This window comes from Gavia stellata, chromosome Z, assembly GCF_030936135.1.
Source record: "Gavia stellata isolate bGavSte3 chromosome Z, bGavSte3.hap2, whole genome shotgun sequence".
NCBI lineage: Eukaryota > Metazoa > Chordata > Aves > Gaviiformes > Gaviidae > Gavia > Gavia stellata.
Window position 1 is genome coordinate 40,127,776 of NC_082637.1, and position 12,543 is coordinate 40,140,318.

General features: G+C 42.1%; 1 protein-coding gene across 1 annotated transcript in view; it reads left to right on the forward strand.

Moving 5' to 3' along the window:
• The window catches only part of TRPM6 (transient receptor potential cation channel subfamily M member 6), a 67,625-nt gene that overhangs the window by 5,372 nt on the left and 49,710 nt on the right, over positions 1-12,543 (forward strand). The window contains exons 2-3 of the mRNA XM_059834162.1: positions 8,373-8,452; positions 9,292-9,330. Of these exons, the coding sequence (XP_059690145.1) occupies positions 8,373-8,452; positions 9,292-9,330 (119 nt within the window). The remainder of the gene's footprint in view (positions 1-8,372; positions 8,453-9,291; positions 9,331-12,543) is intronic.

Genomic DNA, 12,543 nt, shown 5'->3' on the forward strand with positions numbered 1-12,543 from the left:
GTAAGAGGAGATGATATACAGTATTATATTGTATTCTGATGCTGGCAATGTAAGACAAATGTTAGCTTTTAGTAAGGTAGCTGCTTTCAGCTTTAAGCAAAGATTTTTTCATTGCCTGTATGGGCCACACTTATAAACCAGCCAGATCCAAACTTTCTCCACAATCACCATGCTTCTAGAGCAGTGGGTTTTGGAGTGGCTTATTTTAGGTGGAAGGCCAAATTATGTTTCATGTCATAGAGACTTTTTTGTCATTTCCAGCTGGGGAACGGACCAGGAAACCTGTTTTTAATGTCTAATGCCAATTTAGGTTTTTTAGTAATGCTTTTGGGGCTTGTTTCACGGATAGGGCTGAGGAAAATAAATTGTGATTTGAGATTTCTTGTGTTTGGGTCATTTTCAAAAAGCCTGGGCTATTGGCAGAAATGTTAAGGTGAGGGCCTTCCCCCTCTAGTTCAGTGCCATGGGCTGTGCGGGGGGACAGGAGAGTCTGCTTGGACCCTCCAGCTGCAAACCAGGAGTCCCTCCATGAGCACCTGCACCCTGAGCTGGGTGTGCTTTTGGGGCAGTACTGTTTGATGTGTTTTTCCAAAACATTACTTGTTCAAGTATAGCAGAAGGGCTTAACTGATTAGTTAATAAACTTAAAAAGTGAAAAGTAATAACTCAATTAAAGGCCTAGTCTTTCAGACTGGGCTAAGCTTTCCATCAGCTGGCTAGCGTTGTGCCACAGGGGTCAAGCCGGAGCTTCTTTGACAAGGAGAGGATTTTGTATTTAGTATTTCCTGTGTTTTGTTGTCAGGACCGCACTGCTATTTGCATTCAGAAATACTCTTCCAATTGTGTTCCGTGGTCTACTCTGAGGTCAGAAGCAACATGTGGGAAAGCCCTTTACAGTCAAAGTGTTTTTGTTTTATTGGCTAAGTTTGGGATCAAAATACTGGAAACGTTTTTATAAACCTTCCATGTAAGGCCCCAATCCAGAAAAGCACTTTGGCATACATACTTAGCTTTTAAGTGCAGTTGGTTAAATGTGAAAGAAAATGCCATAGCATGCTCTTGGTTGAAGACTGAATTTATGTATTTCTGAGAAGGTGACGCGCTCCATCTGTGCTAAGGAAAATAATCTAAAATCTCTCTTCAGTATGACTGAAGATTTTTAACAAGTTCTGTTATCTCTCTTTGACTTGGGTGTGCATTTACCCTGCTAGCACAGGTGACTTCTCTTCTGTTAGTGTAGGTAGTATATCTGTGAAGATCTGAGAATCTCAGATCTGCATTTGAATTAATTACTAGGGAATAATCACAGAAATTCTGCTGTGACCTGAAATGACATGTTATCTTTAAAAGTGGAAAATACAGAAACTTTTCAGTGCTATTGAATCTGCAGTCTGCCTGCAGAGGCAGTTTGGGATTAACTGATAGTTGTCTTACAGTTGGGCTTGGTGAACTGGTGAACAACAGTGGCAGCATTCAAATGAAATTATTTGCTCAATATTTTTGTAAGTCTTTTTGAAATGTTGCGATGAAAATTTTCTAGCAAATTCAATTACTTAGAATGCAGTATTTCCACAGATGTGCAGAGTCCTGAACACTTGGGCAAAGGAGTATGTAAGAAAGGTGGGAAAAGCAAAAGATGCTAGTTAGTAACAGATGTACTGATGTACTGTAGTGATGGAGGTGAGGGGAACCACAGCATGTGTGTGGTGCAAAGCCAGGCTGTTGTCCTCTGACAGCATACCCTGAACACAAGGACATTCTAGAAGACCTGAGATTTTGTTGCAAACCTCACATTGGGTTCATATTTCATTGCACAAGACCCTGGAGTTTTATAATGCCCTTCTACCCTACGTGGATCCAAAGTGGTGTTCTTTGTTACAACCAGCTGTTATATTACTTCATACCATAAGCATGCATGTAATGGATGCTGAACCAGAAAGTTCCTGCCCTGAAAAGCTTATGCAAGACAGCCTGTTAAGTTGGAAATCTCTTTAATGCTGGCAGTAATTTACCAGTTGCCACGGGATGCAGAAATACTGCTGAAGTCCTGTTTTTCACTTAAGAATTATTACGCATAAAATGATGATACCTGCAAGTCCACCTTAGCTTTTATAGCTCAGGAAGAGTTCCCAGGGGTAACAGTTCAAGAGACACCAATGTGCTCATAGGCTGAGCTCTTACGAAATAGTCTTGAGTGTTAGTGTACAAGAACTCTGGCTTTGTTTCAGGTATCTAAGGTTCTTGCAAGTGACCTGCTCTATGTGTAGTTAATTTTTAAAGGAGTTTAAGATAGTTTAGGACACTGTGCTGAACGCAGAGGCTGGATTCTTGCAGTGGCTGTAATAAGGGGAAGTTGTTCTTTCCTTCCCCTCACTGTGTATTCGAATAAGGATAGGTCACACACTGCCCTACACTGACTTCCTACAGGTATGCTTTCACCTGAAAATGGTGTCTCCCTCCTTCCCAGGCACTGAAAAGCAGTTTTGGATCTTTTGGGTATTTCTAATTCCTGCCATCCGCAGTAAAAGTTCTTTACAGGTACTGTATAAGAATACTGGAGTCCTGAGGCAGATCTGTTAGCCCCAGGATTATCTGTTGCTGTTTAATGAGTGTTTGCTTTCATCTAATCACTTTGAGTGGAACAAATAATTTCTGAACTGGAAAAAGAGTTATATGATGTGTTACTATACTTTATTTTTGCTGAGATTCTGCCAAACCTGCTCAGCAATGCAAAAATACTGGTTCTAATAGTTAAGATCTTTAGAAAAACCCAAATTCTTGAGAAGTACCATAGAAAAGTGGTTGTGTGTAGTGGATTCACTACACACACAGTATGTGCAGAGCTGAGGTATGGTGCTTGGCAGCACTTTTTGGCTCTTGAAGTAATGTTTTGGCTAAGACACAAGATAGAAATTATTGCTTTCTTTTATCAGTACACATTTGTTGCAGTTTCAGTAAGCGACTTACAACTTGATTGTTCTGGCTAGTTTCCAGCGCGACTGTACTTTGCCTAAGTGAACTAGCCTGTTATTTAAACTGGGTAGTCATTTTACGATTTCTCATCATCTGCCCCTGTCTGGATCTATAATGTGCCATTAAAGGCAGTTGTTGCTGTTTTGTCCAATAAATGGTTATATTTCAATAATGGATGAAATTATTCTGACACAGAGATGTCCTTTTAGTTTCCTTTTGGAGGGAATTGAACAGTGTCTGGAGCAGCATGCTGTTTCATTAGAAAGTGTATGTGTCTGTGCCTTTCACACCAAAGGGGACATAAGTACAGCTAATGGTACTAAAAATTTGTTGTTTAGTATGGGCAGGTTAACCTAGTTTTCCTGAGTTTGGTACTCAACCAATGAACAGTGCTTATTGTCTGGTCTTGGAGGGGCTGAATGTTTCTTGCAGATCTTGGTTTAGTAAAGCTAATTCCGGAGCAGGACAAATGCACATTAGCCTCTACTTATCAGCGTTTGATTGGTGCAGTGCATCTAAAGGCTTTGACTTTGGCAAGTCCTTTATTGGGGGGTGGGGTGGGCTGGGGCAGAAGAAAGCAGCAGCAAAAGTTGAAGCATTCACCCCTTTGCGCTGGATGGTTGAGTGGTGAAATCAGTGCAGGCACCAGTACAGCAGGTGATTGCAGGGCTGCGTCGCCCCATCCTCTGATACAGGTGAGCCAAACTCTGCGTGCCTGCTTGGTGACCTCAGCAGGATGGTGGCGCAGTCACTCGCCTCGCTGATGGCTTCCCCGGATTTTGGAGGACAGGTTACCTCTGTGCTAGGCTGGGTTTTTAGGTTTTGTCTGCTCTCACTCTCCATCAGCAAGGATTTGAAAGAAATGAGTGGTGCAGGTGTTTCTCTAAATTTTGTGCTCTGATCTCTTTCTTTAGTTCTGGAAACCCTAATTTTTGAACATTAGTTATGTTTAACCAAATTTGACCTGACAGTGTCCCTTTAACACCATATTATGCAAGGATCTCAGACATTAAAGATATTGGAGAAGTGATTAAAAGCAATTTTCTAAAAACTACTCATGTGCCTTAAATTTCAGAGCCAAACTCTTGCCACTCCATTGACTAAATCAGTCTAGAAATCTCCAAAGCCTCTTCTGTGGCAGGGAAGTATAAGCAGCAATCCTAATCCTCAGACTGGCGAGAAATGAGAAGGCAAAACTTCCAAACAAAAGTCTCAGGACTTTCTGGAAGGAAAATTGGAAGGAAAATTGCGATATAAACTTGGCTTCAGGTCTTCTGTATATCAGAACAGAAATTTGCCAGTCAGAAGGAACATGTAGCTGTATTTTTGTCTCCTTTAGGGTTTGGTGGTAGAAAGGATACGGGTTGATGCTGGCTGAGGTATGTGTATCTCACTGTAGTGATGGGAGAAATTTTAATTTGTTGTTGAAGTTTAATTAAATGGTGACAGTTTTGAAATGTTAGCCAGTTTTATGAAAGGAGAAATACATGTTACAGAGGTCTTTTACAAAGCTAGGAACCAAGGACAAACAAACAGCAGTTCAGAAGTCTCCTGTTTTCATTTTTACTTGCCCAGCCCTGAAGTCGTGGATGACTGTAAAAAGCATGAAGGTTTAAAACCCTTTTCCTGATTATACAATTACCTTAGAAACCTAAGTAGAGCCTTAAATTAAGAAATGAATGTTATTGCTATGGTGTAAATTTTACATACCAAATGAAGATTTCACCTTATATAAAGTTAAGAATGATGGTAAATGCATCTCACAGTGTTTCAGTTTTGAAATTTGTCCTTCACATGGAAATACAGTGATACAGTCTTGTATTTTATTTTTTCCTATGGTTGGTTGGAATTTCAATATATATATTTTTAAGTAGTACCATCTGTTCAGGAACTTCATTAAAGAAAAAAATGGTGGACTTTGCAAACGATGTTTTTTGCTATATTCACGTTTATCATTTGAGATGAAAATGAACGTTAAAGTTACAGGCTTCGTCAGGATCATATACAGATGATATGCTATCCAAGTACTGCTTTTCTAAATGTAAAAATCACAGGAAGCAAGGAGGTGAAAGAGTGCAGCATAGGCAACACTCAGGCAAACTCTTTATGTAAATAAGCGAAGATTAATGTTGAAATATCTGTATGGGAAGATACTATGTTTCTTTGCAGGGGAGGGTGAAGACTCCCAGCGTTGTATCAATTGCACTTTGAAATGTTGTTTTCAGTCCTGTTTACTGAGAATCCTGAAGTGGAGTTCAGGGAGATGAGTGTTGTGCAAGGGAGTCTCTGTGCCACTGGGTGAGGTGCGTCCCTGGGGCTTCGCGATTCAAAGGTCAAATAGATTTCATAGTGATCTTGTTCATCTGAAATAAATGGGAACTTTTGTCAATGACCTCTATAGTAGCAAGGTTAGATTCATGGCATGTCATCTGAAGCTATAGGTGTTTTTTTTCCATTGGCTTTGTTGGACCTTGAGCCCGACCCATTGTGACTAGAGTGGCCTGATCAGCTGTGGCGTGTGTTGGTCACTGCCCTTGCTGCCTGAGTTGCAGAAAAACACAGGTGCTTTTGGACCAAATTGAAAAAGGATACACAAAACATCCAGAATTTTAAGCATTGATATTTTCGTCTTAACCCCCAACCACCCTCCAAAATCTAAAAAAAGGAATTTTTTAAAACAAGGTATGTTTTTTAGCAGACAGCTTAGATGTTCAACAAGCTGATAGTAGAGAAGCAGCCTTTTCATCTCCCATATCAGGTGTTGTAACCTCAACTCACACAGTGTATTGCCATCCCTGGGGACTGTAAGTTATATTTTGGTTTGAAATAACCACACCAAACAGCTGTTGTGTACCAGATGACCTCTCCCCCCTTTAAAATTATTGATTTGTGTTCTGTGTTGTATTGTGTAACTTTTTGATGAGGAACACTGTGCTTTGCAGATAAAACCTTCTTTGACACCACTTTTCAAGTGTATTCACATATGGATTAGCCGAGTGCCATTGCCTTACTCAGCTGGCAGCGTGTTTTGCTGTTGGTGCCTAGGCTAATGGAATACTTCCCAGTTACACTGGGCTGTGTATCTCCAATGCCGGCCTTCACACCTGGAAAGATACCCAGATAACGCTTGATTTCCAGAATATGTCACGGTGGAGGTAAAGTAGCTCAAGGGAAGCTACCTGAGACTGTGCAATGCCAGCAGCTTGCTCAGAATTACTTTGAACTACTAGTGCTCTTACTAAATTCAAGTGGCAGCAGTTGGATGTTGTTATTCTCTCACAAGGCTGGGCATGTTGCCTCAGTAAATGCTGTAAGGCTTGTCAACCTCTTGGCCATTCTGTCACACCCTTTCCTGTTAATGAAAAGTTTACTAAAGTTCATTCTTATCCAAGCCATCCCATAACATCACAAGATTTTGTGTTCCCTAGTTCTGATTGAAAACCAGTTACCAGAAATTGTAATGGGCTTCAGAAAAATCAGAGTCCCAGGGTATTGTAATATTAGAAACATTTCACTGTTTTGCTTGGTAGCTCAAACAACTAGAATAAAGTAGTTTAGGAACCATAGAACAATACTGATTGCTAGGAGAACACTACCAAAAGGTTTTTGAGAGCAGTGTGTACCTGCCCTCAGGAAACGAAATTTGCTTCACTGTTTCCAAGGTTTCTCTCTGGATTTAATTTTTGCACCTTGTCTTCAGTAGGTCTCTTTCTAAGCTAATTCGTTTTCTTGCGTGCCTGTGCTCTGTCCAGCCCTGAGGGTCTTCCATGCTGTTACTCCTTCATTCGAAGCTCAACCAGACACAATTCAATTAGTTGCTCCCAGAAGAATATGCATGCACACCAATACCAGCAAACTGCTTTTTAATGATCTCTTTCATCTTTGTCAGTGGAGGCCTGTTTCAGAGTACTTTAAAACCAAAGGCAGGACTCCTATTAGTCTTGGTGGATGCTGGGTCCCTACCTGCAGACAAGCCGATAGTTCACTCAGGTAGCTCTTGGCCCTCCATAACTGCATGACTGTTTATGCGGGGGTATTTAGGGATGTGAAGCTGAAGTAAAAAACCTCAAATGGGCCTGCTTTATTAAGGATCATAATTCCGTTCAGGAGATAAAAGAGAGGTATTCTCTTTTATAAGAATTATTGCTGAACCCCATCCATAAAATCCTCCCAGCAGTACCCTTAGTAAGTTGAATTACGGGCATTCTCATGAATTTAATTCTTTTCTAAGTCACTGTATGAAAGACACATTTTACAAACAAGTATGAAGACAAGTAGTTAGCATAAGTATTTTTACAGGGTAGACATTTTGCAGAGGAACAGGTTTTTTTAAACATGAGTAAATAAAGGAGTCAATGTTTATTATTTGATTACTGTTTGCCTTGTATGCCTAATCATAAACCAGGACACTACTGTGCCCTGTCCTAGAGAGCTATGTATAAGGTACACAACAGATAGGTAGAGAGTGAGATGAACATGAGAAACAAAGATAATAATGGTTGGTGTAATTGTATTTACTCTTAATGATAAAATAGCTGTCCATTGCATGTTTCATTGTGGGGGTAGTTCTCTTTTAAGACAAGAAAAAACCCTTTGCTTCCAGTGTTTACTAAATTTAGTCCCAGAGATTTCCAAGTTCAGCATCCAAAAACTATCACTCCTTTCAGGGAATTTGATCCTGAGAGACCTGAAGAGAAAGAGGTTCAATCTCACTCCCAGTGAGATTCTTTGAAAAAAAATGGTGTACCACAGTGACTGTTCAGTTTACTCAGCTGCAACAGGCTTCACTGAGACAGTTTCACAGTGTCCCAGGAGGCCAGTGGAAAAAACCCACCCGACATACACTCTAAGTGCTAGGTTTGGTCTTTGGTCCATGCTTTTTCATTTCACTGTGGTCCTAGTTCAGCAAACATATAACCAGGATGAATCTATTCGTAACTCTGTTAAGAATAGTAAAAGAAGGAATCAACTGTCTCTTTCAGGTAGAAAGAAAATCTTGCCTTTTTTGACACTTAGAGCTTTAGTGAGATTGCCATTTGCTAGTCTTCTGGTAGAAGGGACTTGCAGGCCTTTAAGCAGTTCTGATTCATCCTTACCACTTCCTCTATTGTACCTGTGTTTGACAGATCCTCTAGATAATTTTCATGTTTATTAGTGAGGGGTGAGAATAAATTTTAATATTGATCTTTCTGTGGGGCTGTGTAGAGCTTGGGGGTGAAGGGCTAGAACTATTCAGAGCTGTAGCTTCAGCTTACAGTGTTTGGTTTCATCTAACACCGTGATGGGAATCATTCTGAATTATGTGTTATGTGTATACAGCCATGTAGATGTTATAGTGCAATTTTTGGCATTATGTTCTTAGGTGCAGGAGTACAATTACATTTGAAATGTTTTTTCAGTCCCCCAAATCTTGGATCGAAGAGGTCTTCAGTAAAAGAGAATGTGCACACATCATTCCCAGTTCAAAAGATCCTCACAGGTAAAACAAAGAATTTCACTTTCTTTCGGTTACATTTAGAAAGAATCAGAATAATTTTTTATGGGCATGTGTAGCTTGGATGAAATTCTTTGCAGTTTTGCAATGCCCCAGTTGGTGATTGCTGGTGTTTATGGGTTTTCACAGATACTGTCACCAGTACGTTTTAAATGAGGCTGTTCGTTTTAATTAGAAATTGGCAAAAATTGACCTTCCTAGGCTTCTAAGATGTGTTGCTCTCAGTCCAATAACCAAAACTGCGGTATGGTATCCAACTGAGAGATTGAGTTACATGGAGTAACTGCTGCACAGGAATTCTTACTCCTGTACCACCATTTTCTCCATTCCTCAGAATAATGCCTGCTGTTGATCACAGTCTTCTGAGATAGAGGTTTCTGCTCAGGCTGGCCTAGAGTGTGAAAAGAGTAAGGAAAACATCAAATCCCCAACCTGTGTTTTAGGACCTGAGAAAGTGAACATAATTTGGCATTCCAGATTGTGTATCTAGTTGATGGTGTTGCCTAAATAAACTCCATGAGATCACGTTCTGAGAATGTAAACTTGTAATTTTGATCATATTGTTTCGAACACATGGATAGTGTAGCGTAGATAAGATGGATAACTCATCTATGAAATGCAGATTTGACATACAGTGTGAGATGTAACATGCCAAACAAATCACTGAAGTTACTCAGTACATCTTCCAGGGGTGAGTGCAGAAGAACACAGCCTTTAATACTGTTGATGAGAATCTTTTCACAGGTAAATTGATATTTTATGAATACCATTACAGATGTTTTCTTTTATACAAGCATGTATTAATTATCCATCTTTCATCACAGGTGTCCTGCAGGATGCCACGTGTGCCAGAATCTAATCAGGTAGGAGTGCATAAATATATATCTATGATTTTTGTAATGACCTAAGGTTAGTGATGGGCATTCCTAGTCAAGGAAGTAATGGCAACAAAAATAACTTTCCTCTTGCAACAAAAATTTTAACTTTCCTTGACATTTGTTTTGTGTTAAAGGCCTCTGAAGGCTGAAGCAACAGAAAACAATGAGTTTCCGATAACTAATGACTAGCAAGCTGGTGCTAACTAGTCTTGTCACCTGCATGGGAATGATTATTTGCTTTTTCATTATGTTTCACATTTTATTTTGCTTCTAAGATTTATGTGAAACAAGAGTCACATTTTCCAAAAAGCAAATAAGTTATTCCTTGAAATCAGATCACTGTAAAGAGCTGATATACAGAATGGTGTTGGCCTTGTAGGTAAGACAAATGATATGTGTGACACCTGTTCAGAAAGGGTCAACTCCCTCTGAGGGAATGGTCAGGTGTTTATTTTGCTTTAGAGCAGAAGAATAGAGATTCAAAGATTTTTGCAGGTGTTCTGGAAGTAGAAATGCAGGGAGGATTTTAAAGCTTCCTGCTAACCTGCAGATACCCAGGTGGGTATCTAAGCTGAAGTTAACTTGTGCTTCAAAATATGGTGGTTTAATCCCATCTAAATTAAGACTACAGCAGTTCTGCAGTCCTCCCCGCTCCTGCAGAGTTACCATGTTGTTATTTGGTCTGAGAAGCTTATTGGTATGAAAATTAACCTGGGGGGGTGGGTGCATGTGGAAAACCAAACCAAGTTTAGCTTTCCACCAAATCAGCCTCCTAATCAAACACGGTTTAGCTGCATGAATGTGAATACTACAGTGGGAGAGGGAGGAAGAGAAACTGGAAATGTACACCCCACAAGGTGGGTTTGTTTTTTCCTTTCTCCTTTCTCTGTAAACACATCCCATACCTTTGTGGGTTTTTTATCTTGTAGTTGTTTCTTTCACTTGTTGTTGGGTGTTTTCATGCTGTTTAAAGTCATGTGAATCCTGTTTGTCAGTCTACATATGCAGAATGTGTGTGGTTGTCTGATGTTCATTTCAGTCAGCCATTATCTTGCAAGTACATTTTCCCAAATGCTGACTGTTCTTGTCTTCTTGTATCTCCTAAGGTGTACACAGAGCTTTGTTCTAGGAGAATGTTTCTGTTCCTAACAAGGGGAAATAATTTTCACATGAGTGTTATGGCTGGTTTTATTGTATTTATTAGATCAGCAATGAAACAGGTTTTGGGCCTCCTGAGATCTGTAATTTTCCACAACAGTCCAAAAGTGGTGTGAATGTACTTGATGCCTACTATAATTTGACCTAATATTGTAGGCAAATGAAATCTGTTAATGATTTCTTACTTGCAGAGAACTTCCAAGGTTTGCAAACAGTTTATGAGTGGGTTATGCAACTATTTGCTAATACTGAGTAGAATAACTCCATTTAGTAGTTGCTAATCAAATTTGAGTAACTTACTGGCACCTTTGTCTATGCTTCCCTGGTGTGTTGAAACGGCCTCTATTTACTCTTCAGTGCAGTGCTCACAAACATATCCCAGACAGCATCTAGACTGATCTCACTGCATAAATATTCAGGAATGTGGTGCAGAACTTCTGCATCCTTACACATCTGAGATGTTCGCAGAAATTGTCTTTATAGCTGACCTTTTAGGCGTATTTTTTGGACACAGTCTCTAAAGCGCTGCCTGCTAGGGCACCGGATTTTGTAATCTGGCTACTGCAGTTACTTTTACCTCAGTGTTGACCCTCCAGGTTTCCCCTTGTTGCTCAAAGTGTGACGTTTCCAGGAGTCTGCTTTTGTGTTACTGACATTGCTCCCTCCTTCACGAGCAGCTTAGTGACCCTTTGAGACAAAGAAGGTAAAGTCACTGCAAAGATGCTTTGAATCAATGCCTATGATGTATTCATAGGATCACAGGGTAACTCACGCTGGCAGGGACGTGGGGAGGTCTCCAGTCCCAGCCCCTGCCCAGAGCAGGCTCAGCCGGGGGGTCAGACCGGGCTGCTCAGGGCTTCACCCAGTCGGGGTGTGAAACCCCCAAAGCTGGAGAGAGCCCACCTTCCCAGATACCAGCTCCACCACTGGGCTGTCCTCCTGGGGAAAAGGCTTCTCCTTATTTCCAGCCTGAGCTTCTCATGTTGCAGCTTGTGTCGCTGCCTTTCACCCTCCTGCCACACACCACTGTGAAAAGCCCAGCTGCAAGTCCTCCATTCCCTCCCATCAGTGCTGAGGATGCTGTTGGATGCCCCCGAAACCATCCCTCCTCCCAGCTGAACCATCCCCAGTCCCGCAGCCTCTTCTCAGAGGGCAAGGGCTCCAGTCCCACCATCCGTCACCAGGATGGTTACTCTCCCCTGAAGTCCCTCCAGTCTGCTGGTGTCTGTTCTGTGTTGGTGCCCCAAAGTGGAGGCAGTACCCAGGCAGGGTCTGACAAAGCACCAAGCAGAGGAGACAGTCCCCGTCCTCCCCTGGCTCTCGGGCCATGTCCTGCTCACACTACCAGAGGCACTGCTGGCCCTCATTGCTGCCTGGGCCATGCCCCAGAGCTGCTCCCTCCCCAGGGCTGCACATGCCCTCCATCCCCTCCTCTGGGTCGCTGGTGGAGATCCTGAACAGGACAGGCCCCGCACAGACCCTGCGGGACCCCGCTCGATACCAGCCTCTGGGCAGCGTCCGATCCATAACCACCACCCTGTCAGCCCACCACCCAACCAGCTCCTCACCCACCTGTGCGTCCTCCCTCCCAGACTGTAATGTCCCAGCCCAGGTACAAGAATACTGGGGGAGACAGTGCCGAAAGCCTGGCCAGAGAAGAGGTAGGTGACATCCGCTGCTCTCCTCCAGTCCCCACGATTTTGTCGCAGAAGGCAGTCAGGTGGGTCAGGCATGACTTACCCTTGGTAAATCCTTGCCGACTGCTCCCCGTCACTGTCTTCTCCCTCCTGTGCCCAGACGTGGGCTCCAGGAGGTCTCACTCCTTGATTTTACCTGGGACTGATGGGAGGCTGGACGGTCTGTGGTTCCTCAGGTGGGCCTTCGCCCTTTTTTGAAGGCACGTGTGACATTTGCCTTTCTCCAGTTGTTGGGGACCTCCCTGTTCTCCACAACCTTTGAGAGCTGCTGGAGAGCAGCTGCACAAGGACATCAGCCACCTCTCTCAGCACCTTGGTGTACCTTGGGGTGCAGGCTGACAGG